This window comes from Coregonus lavaretus (assembly GCF_964263955.1).
Source record: "Coregonus lavaretus genome assembly, contig: HAP1_SCAFFOLD_2113, whole genome shotgun sequence".
NCBI lineage: Eukaryota > Metazoa > Chordata > Actinopteri > Salmoniformes > Salmonidae > Coregonus > Coregonus lavaretus.
Window position 1 is genome coordinate 2,856 of NW_028166792.1, and position 17,145 is coordinate 20,000.

At 44.0% G+C, this 17,145-nt stretch overlaps 1 protein-coding gene across 1 annotated transcript in view; it reads left to right on the forward strand.

The window, feature by feature from the left end:
- Nucleotides 1-4,220: 4,220 nt before the first annotated feature.
- Nucleotides 4,221-17,145, forward strand: part of LOC311114308 (serine/threonine-protein kinase TBK1-like) — a 73,390-nt gene continuing 60,465 nt past the window's right edge. Inside the window, exon 1 of the mRNA XM_084189572.1 lies at nucleotides 4,221-4,355. Coding sequence (XP_084045698.1) covers nucleotides 4,284-4,355 — 72 coding nt within the window. The 5' untranslated portion in view covers nucleotides 4,221-4,283. The remainder of the gene's footprint in view (nucleotides 4,356-17,145) is intronic.

The following is a 17,145-nucleotide window of genomic DNA, read 5'->3' on the forward strand; positions in this document are numbered from 1 at the left end:
TAGTGCCAACTGTAAAGTTTGGTGGAGGAGGAATAATGGTCTGGGGGGCTGTTTTTCATGGTTCGGGCTAGGCCCCTTAGTTCCAGTGAAGGGAAATCTTAACGCTACAGCATACAATGACATTCTAGACGATTCTGTGCTTCCAACTTTGTGGCAACAGTTTGGGGAAGTCCCTTTCCTGTTTCATCATGACAATGCCCCAGTGCACAAAGCGAGGTCCATACAGAAATCGTTTGACGAGATCGGTGTGGAAGAACTTGACTGGTCTGCACAGAGCCCTGACCTCAACCCCATCGAACACCTTTGGGATGAATTTGGAACGCCGACTGCGAGCCAGACCTAATCGCCCAACATCAGTGCCCGACCTCACTAATGCTCTTGTGACTGAATGGAAGCAAGTCCCCGCAGCAACGTTCCAACATCTAGTGGAAAGCCTTCCCAGAAGAGTGGAGGCTGTTATAGCAGCAAAGGGGGGACGCAGCCAATTAGTTGTTTGCTATTTAAGGTTTAATAATTTTTTGTTCTCTAACATCAGAAAACAGGGGACCTGTATGTTGTCTACTACTTAAAGTTTAAACATATATAATTTTTCTGTAAAAGAAAATGGTGGACCTGTATATGTTCTGTAACATTAGAAAACAGACCTGTATGTAATACTACTATACAGACCTGTATGTAATACTACTATACAGACCTGTATGTAATATTACTATACAGACCTGTATGTAATACTGCTATACAGACCTGTATGTAATACTACTATACAGACCTGTATGTAATACTACTATACAGACCTGTATGTAATACTACTATACAGACCTGTATGTAATACTACTATACAGACCTGTATGTAATACTACTATACAGACCTGTATGTAATACTACTATACAGACCTGTATGTAATACTACTATACAGACCTGTATGTAATACTACTATACAGACCTGTATGTAATACTACTATACAGACCTGTATGTAATACTACTATACAGACCTGTATGTAATACTACTATACAGACCTGTATGTAATACTGCTATACAGACCTGTATGTAATACTGCTATACAGACCTGTATGTAATACTGCTATACAGACCTGTATATAATATTACTATACAGACCTGTATGTAATACTACTATACAGACCTGTATGTAATACTACTATACAGACCTGTATGTAATACTACTATACAGACCTGTATGTAATACTACTATACAGACCTGTATGTAATACTGTTATACAGACCTGTATGTAATACTGCTATACAGTGCATTCAGAAAGTATTCAGACCCCTTGACCTTTTCCACATTGGGTTACATTACTGCTTTATTCTAAAATTGATTAAATTAGATTTTTTTCCTACACACAATAACCCCATAATGACAAAGCAAAAACAGGTTTAGATTTTTTTGCAAATTAATATAAAAATAAAAAACTGAAATATCACATTTACATAAGTATTCAGACCCTTTACTCAGTACTTTGTTGAATAACCTTTGTCAGCGATTACAGCCTTGAGTCTTCTTGGGTTTGACGCTAGAAGCATGGCACACCTGTATTTGGGGAGTTTCTCCCATTCTTCTCTGCATATCCACTTAAGCTCTGCTGGGCCACTCAAGTACATGCAGAGACTTGTCCTGAAGCCACTCCTGCGTTGTCTTGGCTGTGTGCTTAGGGTCGTTGTCCTGTTGGAAGGTGAACCTTTGCCCCAGTCTGAGGTCCTGAGCGCTTTGGAGCAGGTTTTCATCAAGGATCTCTCTGTACTTTGCTCCGTTCACCTTTTCCCTCGATCCCGACAAGTCTCCCTGCCGCTGAAAAACTTCCCCACAGCATGATGCTGCCACCACCATGCTTCACCGTAGGGATGGTACCAGGTTTCCTCCAGACGTGACTCTTGGCATTCAGGCCAAAGAGTTCAATCTTGGTTTCATCAGACCAGAGAATCTTGTTTTTCATTTGCCTTTTGGCAAACTCCAAGCGGGCTGTCATGTGCCTTTTACTGAGGAGTGGCTTCCGTCTGGCCACTCTACCATAAAGGCCTGATTGGTGGAGTGCTGCAGAGATGGTTGTCCTTCTGGAAGGTTCTCCCATCTCCACAGAGGAACTCTGGAGCTCTGTCAGAGTGACCATCGGGTTCTTGGTCACCCCCCTGACCAAGGCCCTTCTCCCTTGATTGCTCAGTTTGGCCAGGTGGCCAGCTCTAGGAAGAGTCTTGGTGGTTCCAAACATCTCCCATTTAAGAACGAAGGAGGCCACTGTGTTCTTGGGGACCTTCAATGCTGCAGACATTTTTTGGTACCCTTCCCCAGATCTGTGCCTCGACACAATCCTGTCATGCCTTGGTTTTTGCTCAGACATGCACTTTCAACTGTGGGACCTTATATAGACAGGTGTGTGTGCCTTTCCAAATCATGTCCAATCAATTGAATTTACCACAGGTGGACTCCAATCAAGTTGTTTATTTTTTATTTCACCTTTATTTAACCAGGTAAGCCAGTTGAGAACAAGTTCTCATTTACAACTGCGACCTGGCCAAGATAAAGCAAAGCAGTGCGATAAAAACAACAACACAGAGTTACATATGGGGTAAAACAAAACAAAGTCAAAAATACAACAGAAATACATATAATATACAGTGTGCAAATTTAGCAAGTTATGGAGGTAAGGCAATAAAATAGGCTATAGTGCAAAATAATTACAATTTAGTATTAACACTGGAATGATGTGCAAGAGATGATGTGCAAATAGAGATACTGGGGTACAAATGAGCAAAATAAATAACAATATAGGGATGAGGTAGTTGGGTGGGCTAATTTCAGATGGGCTGTGTACAGGTGCAGTGATCGGTAAGGTGCTCTGACAACTGATGCTTAAAGTTAGTGAGGGAGATAGTGTTGTAGAAACATCTCAAGGATGATCAATGGAAACAGGATGCACCTGAGCTCAATTTCGAGTCTCATAGCAAAGGGTCTGAATACTTATGTAAATAAGGTTTTTTATTTTTGTATTTATTGTCATAAATTTGCAAGAATTTCTAAAAGCATGTTTTGGCTTTGTCATTATGGGATGTTTGGTGTAGATTGGTGTACAATATATTTAATCCATTTTAGAAAAAGGCTGTAATGTAACAAAAGTGTGGAATAACACCAGAAAACAGGGGACCTGTATGTAATACTATGTGTCCTCCTCTAACACCAGAAAACAGGGGACCTGTATGTAATACTATGTGTCCTCTAACACCAGAAAACAGGGGACCTGTATGTAATACTATGTGTCCTCCTCTAACACCAGAAAACAGGGGACCTGTATGTAATACTATGTGTCCTCTAACACCAGAAAACAGGGGACCTGTATGTAATACTATGTGTCCTCCTCTAACACCAGAAAACAGGGGACCTGTATGTAATACTATGTGTCCTCTAACACCAGAAAACAGGGGACCTGTATGTAATACTATGTGTCCTCCTCTAACACCAGAAAACAGGGGACCTGTATGTAATACTATGTGTCCTCCTCTAACACCAGAAAACAGGGGACCTGTATGTAATACTATGTGTCCTCTAACACCAGAAAACAGGGGACCTGTATGTAATACTATGTGTCCTCTAACACCAGAAAACAGGGGACCTGTATGTAATACTATGTGTCCTCTAACACCAGAAAACAGGGGACCTGTATGTAATACTATGTGTCCTCTAACACCAGAAAACAGGGGACCTGTATGTAATACTATGTGTCCTCCTCTAACACCAGAAAACAGGGGACCTGTATGTAATACTATGTGTCCTCCTCTAACACCAGAAAACAGGGGACCTGTATGTAATACTATGTGTCCTCTAACACCAGAAAACAGGGGACCTGTATGTAATACTATGTGTCCTCCTCTAACACCAGAAAACAGGGGACCTGTATGTAATACTATGTGTCCTCTAACACCAGAAAACAGGGGACCTGTATGTAATACTATGTGTCCTCTAACACCAGAAAACAGGGGACCTGTATGTAATACTATGTGTCCTCTAACACCAGAAAACAGGGGACCTGTATGTAATACTATGTGTCCTCTAACACCAGAAAACAGGGGACCTGTATGTAATACTATGTGTCCTCTAACACCAGAAAACAGGGGACCTGTATGTAATACTATGTGTCCTCCTCTAACACCAGAAAACAGGGGACCTGTATGTAATACTATGTGTCCTCCTCTAACACCAGAAAACAGGGGACCTGTATGCTGTGAAGGTGTTCAACAACCTGAGTTTCCTGCGACCGCTCGACGTCCAGATGAGAGAGTTTGAGGTCCTGAAGAAACTCAACCATAAGAACATCGTCAAGCTGTTCGCTGTGGAGGAGGAGGTCAGTTATACCCTGTAATCTGTAGAATAACACTAGACCTAGTGGAGGTATACTATACCTAGTGGAGGTATACTATACCTAGTGGAGGTATACTATACCTAGTGGAGGTATACTATACCTAGTGGAGGTATACTATACCTAGTGGAGGGATACTATACCTAGTGGAGGTATACTATACCTAGTGGAGGGATACTATACCTAGTGGAGGGATACTATACCTAGTGGAGGTATAGTGTACCTAGTGGAGGTATAGTGTACCTAGTGGAGGTATACTATACCTAGTGGAGGTATAGTGTACCTAGTGGAGGTATAGTGTACCTAGTGGAGGTATAGTGTACCTAGTGGAGGTATAGTGGAGGTATAGTGTACCTAGTGGAGGTATAGTGGAGGTATAGTGGAGGTATAGTGGAGGTATAGTGTACCTAGTGGAGGTATAGTGTACCTAGTGGAGGTATAGTGGAGGTATAGTGTACCTAGTGGAGGTATAGTGGAGGTATAGTGGAGGTATAGTGGAGGTATAGTGTACCTAGTGGAGGTATAGTGTACCTAGTGGAGGTATAGTGGAGGTATAGTGTACCTAGTGGAGGTATAGTGGAGGTATAGTGGAGGTATAGTGGAGGTATAGTGTACCTAGTGGAGGTATAGTGGAGGTATAGTGGAGGTATAGTGTACCTAGTGGAGGTATAGTGGAGGTATAGTGTACCTAGTGGAGGTATAGTATACCTAGTGGAGGTATAGTGTACCTAGTGGAGGTATAGTGGAGGTATAGTGGACCTAGTGGAGGTATAGTATACCTAGTGGAGGTATAGTGTACCTAGTGGAGGTATAGTGTACCTAGTGGAGGTATAGTATACCTAGTGGAGGTATAGTGTACCTAGTGGAGGTATAGTGGAGGTATAGTATACCTAGTGGAGGTATAGTGTACCTAGTGGAGGTATAGTGGAGGTATAGTGTACCTAGTGGAGGTATAGTGGAGGTATAGTGTACCTAGTGGAGGTATAGTGGAGGTATAGTATACCTAGTGGAGGTATAGTGTACCTAGTGGAGGTATAGTGGAGGTATAGTGGAGGTATAGTGGAGGTATAGTGTACCTAGTGGAGGTATAGTGGAGGTATAGTGGAGGTATAGTGGAGGTATAGTGGAGGTATAGTGTACCTAGTGGAGGTATAGTGGAGGTATAGTGGAGGTATAGTGTACCTAGTGGAGGTATAGTATACCTAGTGGAGGTATAGTGGAGGTATAGTGTACCTAGTGGAGGTATAGTGTACCTAGTGGAGGTATAGTGTACCTAGTGGAGGTATAGTGTACCTAGTGGAGGTATAGTGTACCTAGTGGAGGTATAGTATACCTAGTGGAGGTATAGTGGAGGTATAGTGTACCTAGTGGAGGTATAGTGGAGGTATAGTGTACCTAGTGGAGGTATAGTGGAGGTATAGTGGAGGTATAGTATACCTAGTGGAGGTATAGTGTACCTAGTGGAGGTATAGTATACCTAGTGGAGGTATAGTGTACCTAGTGGAGGTATAGTGGAGGTATAGTGTACCTAGTGGAGGTATAGTGGAGGTATAGTGTACCTAGTGGAGGTATAGTGGAGGTATAGTGTACCTAGTGGAGGTATAGTGGAGGTATAGTGGAGGTATAGTGGAGGTATAGTGGAGGTATAGTATACCTAGTGGAGGTATAGTGTACCTAGTGGAGGTATAGTGGAGGTATAGTATACCTAGTGGAGGTATAGTGTACCTAGTGGAGGTATAGTGGAGGTATAGTGGAGGTATAGTGGAGGTATAGTGTACCTAGTGGAGGTATAGTGTACCTAGTGGAGGTATAGTGTACCTAGTGGAGGTATAGTATACCTAGTGGAGGTATAGTGTACCTAGTGGAGGTATAGTGGAGGTATAGTATACCTAGTGGAGGTATAGTGTACCTAGTGGAGGTATAGTGGAGGTATAGTATACCTAGTGGAGGTATAGTGTACCTAGTGGAGGTATAGTGGAGGTATAGTATACCTAGTGGAGGTATAGTGTACCTAGTGGAGGTATAGTGGAGGTATAGTGTACCTAGTGGAGGTATAGTGGAGGTATAGTGGAGGTATAGTGTACCTAGTGGAGGTATAGTGTCCCTAGTGGAGGTATAGTGGAGGTATAGTGGAGGTATAGTGTACCTAGTGGAGGTATAGTGTACCTAGTGGAGGTATAGTGTACCTAGTGGAGGTATAGTGTACCTAGTGGAGGTATAGTGTACCTAGTGGAGGTATAGTGGAGGTATAGTGTACCTAGTGGAGGTATAGTGGAGGTATAGTGGAGGTATAGTGTACCTAGTGGAGGTATAGTGGAGGTATAGTGGAGGTATAGAGTACCTAGTGGAGGTATAGTGTACCTAGTGGAGGTATAGTGGAGGTATAGTGTACCTAGTGGAGGTATAGTGGAGGTATAGTGTACCTAGTGGAGGTATAGTGGAGGTATAGTGTACCTAGTGGAGGTATAGTGTACCTAGTGGAGGTATAGTGTACCTAGTGGAGGTATAGTGTACCTAGTGGAGGTATAGTGGAGGTATAGTGTACCTAGTGGAGGTATAGTGGAGGTATAGTGTACCTAGTGGAGGTATAGTGTACCTAGTGGAGGTATAGTGGAGGTATAGTGTACCTAGTGGAGGTATAGTGGAGGTATAGTGTACCTAGTGGAGGTATAGTGGAGGTATAGTGGAGGTATAGTGGAGGTATAGTGTACCTAGTGGAGGTATAGTGTACCTAGTGGAGGTATAGTGGAGGTATAGTGGAGGTATAGTGGAGGTATAGTGGAGGTATAGTGGAGGTATAGTGGAGGTATAGTGGAGGTATAGTGGAGGTATAGTGGAGGTATAGTGGAGGTATAGTGTACCTAGTGGAGGTATAGTGTACCTAGTGGAGGTATAGTGTACCTAGTGGAGGTATAGTGTACCTAGTGGAGGTATAGTGTACCTAGTGGAGGTATAGTGGAGGTATAGTGGAGGTATAGTGTACCTAGTGGAGGTATAGTGGAGGTATAGTGGAGGTATAGTGGAGGTATAGTGGAGGTATAGTGGAGGTATAGTGTACCTAGTGGAGGTATAGTGTACCTAGCGGAGGTATAGTATACCTAGTGGAGGTATAGTGTACCTAGTGGAGGTATAGTGTACCTAGTGGAGGTATAGTGGAGGTATAGTGGAGGTATAGTGGAGGTATAGTGGAGGTATAGTATACCTAGTGGAGGTATAGTGGAGGTATAGTGGAGGTATAGTGGAGGTATAGTGTACCTAGTGGAGGTATAGTGTACCTAGTGGAGGTATAGTGTACCTAGTGGAGGTATAGTGGAGGTATAGTGGAGGTATAGTGGAGGTATAGTGGAGGTATAGTATACCTAGTGGAGGTATAGTGGAGGTATAGTGGAGGTATAGTGGAGGTATAGTGTACCTAGTGGAGGTATAGTGTACCTAGTGGAGGTATAGTATACCTAGTGGAGGTATAGTGGAGGTATAGTGGAGGTATAGTGTACCTAGTGGAGGTATAGTATACCTAGTGGAGGTATAGTATACCTAGTGGAGGTATAGTGTACCTAGTGGAGGTATAGTGTACCTAGTGGAGGTATAGTGTACCTAGTGGAGGTATAGTATACCTAGTGGAGGTATAGTGTACCTAGTGGAGGTATAGTGGAGGTATAGTGGAGGTATAGTGTACCTAGCGGAGGTATAGTGTACCTAGTGGAGGTATAGTGTACCTAGTGGAGGTATAGTGTACCTAGTGGAGGTATAGTGTACCTAGTGGAGGTATAGTGTACCTAGTGGAGGTATAGTGTACCTAGTGGAGGTATAGTGTACCTAGTGGAGGTATAGTGGAGGTATAGTATACCTAGTGGAGGTATAGTGGAGGTATAGTATACCTAGTGGAGGTATAGTGTACCTAGTGGAGGTATAGTGGAGGTATAGTATACCTAGTGGAGGTATAGTGGAGGTATAGTATACCTAGTGGAGGTATAGTGTACCTAGTGGAGGTATAGTGGAGGTATAGTGGAGGTATAGTGTACCTAGTGGAGGTATAGTGTACCTAGTGGAGGTATAGTGTACCTAGCGGAGGTATAGTATACCTAGTGGAGGTATAGTGTACCTAGTGGAGGTATAGTGTACCTAGTGGAGGTATAGTGGAGGTATAGTGGAGGTATAGTGTACCTAGTGGAGGTATAGTGTACCTAGTGGAGGTATAGTGTACCTAGTGGAGGTATAGTGGAGGTATAGTATACCTAGTGGAGGTATAGTGGAGGTATAGTATACCTAGTGGAGGTATAGTGTACCTAGTGGAGGTATAGTGGAGGTATAGTATACCTAGTGGAGGTATAGTGGAGGTATAGTATACCTAGTGGAGGTATAGTGTACCTAGTGGAGGTATAGTGGAGGTATAGTGGAGGTATAGTGTACCTAGTGGAGGTATAGTGTACCTAGCGGAGGTATAGTATACCTAGTGGAGGTATAGTGTACCTAGTGGAGGTATAGTGTACCTAGTGGAGGTATAGTGGAGGTATAGTGGAGGTATAGTGTACCTAGCGGAGGTATAGTGGAGGTATAGTGGACCTAGCGGAGGTATAGTATACCTAGTGGAGGTATAGTGTACCTAGTGGAGGTATAGTGGAGGTATAGTGGAGGTATAGTGGAGGTATAGTGTACCTAGTGGAGGTATAGTGTACCTAGCGGAGGTATAGTATACCTAGTGGAGGTATAGTGTACCTAGCGGAGGTATAGTATACCTAGTGGAGGTATAGTGGAGGTATAGTGTACCTAGTGGAGGTATAGTGTACCTAGTGGAGGTATAGTGTACCTAGCGGAGGTATAGTATACCTAGTGGAGGTATAGTGTACCTAGCGGAGGTATAGTATACCTAGTGGAGGTATAGTGTACCTAGTGGAGGTATAGTGTACCTAGCGGAGGTATAGTATACCTAGTGGAGGTATAGTGTACCTAGTGGAGGTATAGTATACCTAGTGGAGGTATAGTGTACCTAGCGGAGGTATAGTATACCTAGTGGAGGTATAGTATACCTAGTGGAGGTATAGTGTACCTAGTGGAGGTATAGTATACCTAGTGGAGGTATAGTGTACCTAGCGGAGGTATAGTATACCTAGTGGAGGTATACTATACCTAGTGGAGGTATAGTGTACCTAGTGGAGGTATACTATACCTAGTGGAGGTATACTATACCTAGTGGAGGTATAGTGTACCTAGTGGAGGTATAGTATACCTAGTGGAGGTATAGTGTACCTAGTGGAGGTATAGTGGAGGTATAGTGTACCTAGTGGAGGTATAGTATACCTAGTGGAGGTATAGTATACCTAGTGGAGGTATAGTGTACCTAGTGGAGGTATAGTGGAGGTATAGTGTACCTAGTGGAGGTATAGTGGACCTAGTGGAGGTATACTATACCTAGTGGAGGTATAGTGTACCTAGTGGAGGTATAGTGTACCTAGTGGAGGTATAGTGGAGGTATAGTATACCTAGTGGAGGTATAGTGTACCTAGTGGAGGTATAGTGTCCCTAGTGGAGGTATAGTGGAGGTATAGTGGAGGTATAGTGGAGGTATAGTGTACCTAGTGGAGGTATAGTGGAGGTATAGTGTACCTAGTGGAGGTATAGTGTACCTAGTGGAGGTATAGTGGAGGTATAGTGTACCTAGTGGAGGTATAGTGGAGGTATAGTGGAGGTATAGTGTACCTAGTGGAGGTATAGTATACCTAGTGGAGGTATAGTGTACCTAGTGGAGGTATAGTGTACCTAGTGGAGGTATAGTGGAGGTATAGTGGAGGTATAGTGTACCTAGTGGAGGTATAGTATACCTAGTGGAGGTATAGTGTACCTAGTGGAGGTATAGTGTACCTAGTGGAGGTATAGTGGAGGTATAGTGTACCTAGTGGAGGTATAGTGGAGGTATAGTGTACCTAGTGGAGGTATAGTGTACCTAGTGGAGGTATAGTGGAGGTATAGTGTACCTAGTGGAGGTATAGTGGAGGTATAGTGTACCTAGTGGAGGTATAGTGTACCTAGTGGAGGTATAGTGGAGGTATAGTATACCTAGTGGAGGTATAGTGTACCTAGTGGAGGTATAGTATACCTAGTGGAGGTATAGTGTACCTAGTGGAGGTATAGTGTCCCTAGTGGAGGTATAGTATACCTAGTGGAGGTATAGTGTACCTAGTGGAGGTATAGTGGAGGTATAGTGGAGGTATAGTGTACCTAGTGGAGGTATAGTGTACCTAGTGGAGGTATAGTGTCCCTAGTGGAGGTATAGTATACCTAGTGGAGGTATAGTGTACCTAGTGGAGGTATAGTGGAGGTATAGTGGAGGTATAGTGGACCTAGTGGAGGTATAGTGTACCTAGTGGAGGTATAGTGTACCTAGTGGAGGTATAGTGTCCCTAGTGGAGGTATAGTATACCTAGTGGAGGTATAGTGTACCTAGTGGAGGTATAGTGGAGGTATAGTGGAGGTATAGTGTACCTAGTGGAGGTATAGTGGAGGTATAGTGGAGGTATAGTGTACCTAGTGGAGGTATAGTGTACCTAGTGGAGGTATAGTGTACCTAGTGGAGGTATAGTGTACCTAGTGGAGGTATAGTGTACCTAGTGGAGGTATAGTGGACCTAGTGGAGGTATAGTGGAGGTATAGTGTACCTAGTGGAGGTATAGTGGAGGTATAGTGTACCTAGTGGAGGTATAGTGGAGGTATAGTGTACCTAGTGGAGGTATAGTGTCCCTAGTGGAGGTATAGTGTACCTAGTGGAGGTATAGTGTACCTAGTGGAGGTATAGTGTACCTAGTGGAGGTATAGTGTACCTAGTGGAGGTATAGTGTACCTAGTGGAGGTATAGTGGAGGTATAGTGTACCTAGTGGAGGTATAGTGTACCTAGTGGAGGTATAGTGGAGGTATAGTGTACCTAGTGGAGGTATAGTGGAGGTATAGTATACCTAGTGGAGGTATAGTGGAGGTATAGTGTACCTAGTGGAGGTATACTGTACCTAGTGGAGGTATAGTATACCTAGTGGAGGTATAGTGTACCTAGTGGAGGTATAGTGTACCTAGTGGAGGTATAGTGTACCTAGTGGAGGTATACTATACCTAGTGGAGGTATAGTGTACCTAGTGGAGGTATAGTGTACCTAGTGGAGGTATACTATACCTAGTGGAGGTATAGTGTACCTAGTGGAGGTATAGTGGAGGTATAGTGGAGGTATAGTGTACCTAGTGGAGGTATAGTGTACCTAGTGGAGGTATAGTGGAGGTATAGTGGAGGTATAGTGTACCTAGTGGAGGTATAGTGTACCTAGTGGAGGTATAGTGTACCTAGTGGAGGTATAGTGTACCTAGTGGAGGTATAGTGGAGGTATAGTGGAGGTATAGTGGAGGTATAGTGGAGGTATAGTGTACCTAGTGGAGGTATAGTGGAGGTATAGTGTACCTAGTGGAGGTATAGTGTACCTAGTGGAGGTATAGTGTACCTAGTGGAGGTATAGTGTCCCTAGTGGAGGTATAGTGTACCTAGTGGAGGTATAGTGTACCTAGTGGAGGTATAGTGTACCTAGTGGAGGTATAGTGGAGGTATAGTGGAGGTATAGTATACCTAGTGGAGGTATAGTGTACCTAGTGGAGGTATAGTGTACCTAGTGGAGGTATAGTGGAGGTATAGTGGAGGTATAGTGGAGGTATAGTATACCTAGTGGAGGTATAGTGGAGGTATAGTGGAGGTATAGTGGAGGTATAGTGGAGGTATAGTGGAGGTATAGTGTACCTAGTGGAGGTATAGTGTACCTAGTGGAGGTATAGTGTACCTAGTGGAGGTATAGTGGAGGTATAGTGGAGGTATAGTATACCTAGTGGAGGTATAGTGTACCTAGTGGAGGTATAGTGTACCTAGTGGAGGTATAGTGTACCTAGTGGAGGTATAGTGTACCTAGTGGAGGTATAGTGTACCTAGTGGAGGTATAGTGTACCTAGTGGAGGTATAGTGTACCTAGTGGAGGTATAGTGTACCTAGTGGAGGTATAGTGTACCTAGTGGAGGTATAGTGTACCTAGTGGAGGTATAGTGGAGGTATAGTGGAGGTATAGTATACCTAGTGGAGGTATAGTGTACCTAGTGGAGGTATAGTGTACCTAGTGGAGGTATAGTGGAGGTATAGTGGAGGTATAGTGTACCTAGTGGAGGTATAGTGGAGGTATAGTGTACCTAGTGGAGGTATAGTGTACCTAGTGGAGGTATAGTGTACCTAGTGGAGGTATAGTGGAGGTATAGTGGAGGTATAGTGTACCTAGTGGAGGTATAGTGGAGGTATAGTGGAGGTATAGTGTACCTAGTGGAGGTATAGTGGAGGTATAGTGTACCTAGTGGAGGTATAGTGTACCTAGTGGAGGTATAGTGTACCTAGTGGAGGTATACTATACCTAGTGGAGGTATACTATACCTAGTGGAGGTATAGTGGAGGTATAGTGTCCCTAGTGGAGGTATAGTGTACCTAGTGGAGGTATAGTGGACCTAGTGGAGGTATAGTGTACCTAGTGGAGGTATAGTGGAGGTATAGTGGAGGTATAGTGTACCTAGTGGAGGTATAGTGGAGGTATAGTGTACCTAGTGGAGGTATAGTATACCTAGTGGAGGTATAGTGGAGGTATAGTGTACCTAGTGGAGGTATAGTATACCTAGTGGAGGTATAGTGTACCTAGTGGAGGTATAGTGTACCTAGTGGAGGTATAGTGTACCTAGTGGAGGTATAGTGGAGGTATAGTATACCTAGTGGAGGTATAGTGGAGGTATAGTGGAGGTATAGTGTACCTAGTGGAGGTATAGTGTACCTAGTGGAGGTATAGTGGAGGTATAGTGGAGGTATAGTGGAGGTATAGTGGAGGTATAGTGTACCTAGTGGAGGTATAGTGTACCTAGTGGAGGTATAGTGTACCTAGTGGAGGTATAGTGGAGGTATAGTATACCTAGTGGAGGTATAGTGTCCCTAGTGGAGGTATAGTGTACCTAGTGGAGGTATAGTGTACCTAGTGGAGGTATAGTGTCCCTAGTGGAGGTATAGTGGAGGTATAGTGGAGGTATAGTGTACCTAGTGGAGGTATAGTGTACCTAGTGGAGGTATAGTGTACCTAGTGGAGGTATAGTGTACCTAGTGGAGGTATAGTGGAGGTATAGTGTACCTAGTGGAGGTATAGTGGAGGTATAGTGGAGGTATAGTGTACCTAGTGGAGGTATAGTGTACCTAGTGGAGGTATAGTGGAGGTATAGTGGACCTAGTGGAGGTATAGTGTACCTAGTGGAGGTATAGTGTACCTAGTGGAGGTATAGTGGAGGTATAGTGGAGGTATAGTGTACCTAGTGGAGGTATAGTGGAGGTATAGTGTACCTAGTGGAGGTATAGTGGAGGTATAGTGTACCTAGTGGAGGTATAGTGTACCTAGTGGAGGTATAGTATACCTAGTGGAGGTATAGTGTACCTAGTGGAGGTATAGTGTACCTAGTGGAGGTATAGTGGAGGTATAGTGGAGGTATAGTGGAGGTATAGTGTACCTAGTGGAGGTATAGTGGAGGTATAGTGTACCTAGTGGAGGTATAGTGTACCTAGTGGAGGTATAGTGTACCTAGTGGAGGTATAGTGTACCTAGTGGAGGTATAGTGTACCTAGTGGAGGTATAGTGGAGGTATAGTGGAGGTATAGTGGAGGTATAGTGGAGGTATAGTGGAGGTATAGTGGAGGTATAGTGTACCTAGCGGAGGTATAGTGTACCTAGTGGAGGTATAGTGGAGGTATAGTGTACCTAGTGGAGGTATAGTGGACCTAGTGGAGGTATAGTGGAGGTATAGTGGAGGTATAGTGGAGGTATAGTGGAGGTATAGTGTACCTAGTGGAGGTATAGTGTACCTAGTGGAGGTATAGTGGAGGTATAGTGGACCTAGTGGAGGTATAGTGTACCTAGTGGAGGTATAGTGGAGGTATAGTGGACCTAGTGGAGGTATAGTGTACCTAGTGGAGGTATAGTGGAGGTATAGTGTACCTAGTGGAGGTATAGTGGAGGTATAGTGGAGGTATAGTGGACCTAGTGGAGGTATAGTGTACCTAGTGGAGGTATAGTGTACCTAGTGGAGGTATAGTGGAGGTATAGTGGAGGTATAGTGTACCTAGTGGAGGTATAGTGGAGGTATAGTATACCTAGTGGAGGTATAGTGGAGGTATAGTATACCTAGTGGAGGTATAGTGTACCTAGTGGAGGTATAGTGGAGGTATAGTGGAGGTATAGTGTACCTAGTGGAGGTATAGTGGAGGTATAGTGGAGGTATAGTGTACCTAGCGGAGGTATAGTGTACCTAGTGGAGGTATAGTGGAGGTATAGTGGAGGTATAGTGGACCTAGTGGAGGTATAGTGGAGGTATAGTGGAGGTATAGTGGAGGTATAGTGGAGGTATAGTGTACCTAGTGGAGGTATAGTGGAGGTATAGTGTACCTAGTGGAGGTATAGTGTACCTAGTGGAGGTATAGTGTACCTAGTGGAGGTATAGTGTACCTAGTGGAGGTATAGTGTACCTAGTGGAGGTATAGTGGAGGTATAGTGTACCTAGTGGAGGTATAGTGGAGGTATAGTGTACCTAGTGGAGGTATAGTGGAGGTATAGTGTACCTAGTGGAGGTATAGTGTACCTAGTGGAGGTATAGTGTACCTAGTGGAGGTATAGTGGAGGTATAGTGGAGGTATAGTGGACCTAGTGGAGGTATAGTGTACCTAGTGGAGGTATAGTATACCTAGTGGAGGTATAGTGTCCCTAGTGGAGGTATAGTGTCCCTAGTGGAGGTATAGTATACCTAGTGGAGGTATAGTGTACCTAGTGGAGGTATAGTGTACCTAGTGGAGGTATAGTGTCCCTAGTGGAGGTATAGTGTACCTAGTGGAGGTATAGTATACCTAGTGGAGGTATAGTGTACCTAGTGGAGGTATAGTGTACCTAGTGGAGGTATAGTGGACCTAGTGGAGGTATAGTGGAGGTATAGTGTACCTAGTGGAGGTATAGTGTACCTAGTGGAGGTATAGTGGAGGTATAGTGTCCCTAGTGGAGGTATAGTGTACCTAGTGGAGGTATAGTGTACCTAGTGGAGGTATAGTGGAGGTATAGTGGAGGTATAGTGTACCTAGTGGAGGTATAGTGTACCTAGTGGAGGTATAGTGGAGGTATAGTGGAGGTATAGTGGAGGTATAGTGTACCTAGTGGAGGTATAGTATACCTAGTGGAGGTATAGTGGAGGTATAGTGGAGGTATAGTGTACCTAGTGGAGGTATAGTGGAGGTATAGTGGAGGTATAGTGGAGGTATAGTGTACCTAGTGGAGGTATAGTGTACCTAGTGGAGGTATAGTGGAGGTATAGTGTCCCTAGTGGAGGTATAGTGTACCTAGTGGAGGTATAGTGTACCTAGTGGAGGTATAGTGGAGGTATAGTGGAGGTATAGTGTACCTAGTGGAGGTATAGTGTACCTAGTGGAGGTATAGTGTACCTAGTGGAGGTATAGTGGAGGTATAGTGGAGGTATAGTGGAGGTATAGTGGAGGTATAGTGGAGGTATAGTGTACCTAGTGGAGGTATAGTGGAGGTATAGTGTACCTAGTGGAGGTATAGTGGACCTAGTGGAGGTATAGTGTACCTAGTGGAGGTATAGTGTACCTAGTGGAGGTATAGTGTACCTAGTGGAGGTATAGTGTCCCTAGTGGAGGTATAGTGTACCTAGTGGAGGTATAGTGTACCTAGTGGAGGTATAGTGTCCCTAGTGGAGGTATAGTGTACCTAGTGGAGGTATAGTGTACCTAGTGGAGGTATAGTGTACCTAGTGGAGGTATAGTATACCTAGTGGAGGTATAGTGTCCCTAGTGGAGGTATAGTGTCCCTAGTGGAGGTATAGTATACCTAGTGGAGGTATAGTGTACCTAGTGGAGGTATAGTATACCTAGTGGAGGTATAGTGTCCCTAGTGGAGGTATAGTGTACCTAGTGGAGGTATAGTATACCTAGTGGAGGTATAGTATACCTAGTGGAGGTATAGTGGACCTAGTGGAGGTATAGTGGAGGTATAGTGGAGGTATAGTGTACCTAGTGGAGGTATAGTGTACCTAGTGGAGGTATAGTGGAGGTATAGTGTACCTAGTGGAGGTATAGTGTACCTAGTGGAGGTATAGTGTACCTAGTGGAGGTATAGTGGAGGTATAGTGGAGGTATAGTGTACCTAGTGGAGGTATAGTGGAGGTATAGTGTCCCTAGTGGAGGTATAGTGTACCTAGTGGAGGTATAGTGGAGGTATAGTGTACCTAGTGGAGGTATAGTGGAGGTATAGTGTACCTAGTGGAGGTATAGTGTACCTAGTGGAGGTATAGTGGAGGTATAGTGTACCTAGTGGAGGTATAGTGTACCTAGTGGAGGTATAGTGTACCTAGTGGAGGTATAGTGGAGGTATAGTGGAGGTATAGTATACCTAGCGGAGGTATAGTGGAGGTATAGTGTACCTAGTGGAGGTATAGTGGAGGTATAGTGGAGGTATAGTGTACCTAGTGGAGGTATAGTGGAGGTATAGTGTACCTAGTGGAGGTATAGTGTACCTAGTGGAGGTATAGTGTACCTAGTGGAGGTATAGTGGAGGTATAGTGGAGGTATAGTGTACCTAGTGGAGGTATAGTGTACCTAGTGGAGGTATAGTGGAGGTATAGTGTACCTAGTGGAGGTATAGTGGAGGTATAGTGGAGGTATAGTGTACCTAGTGGAGGT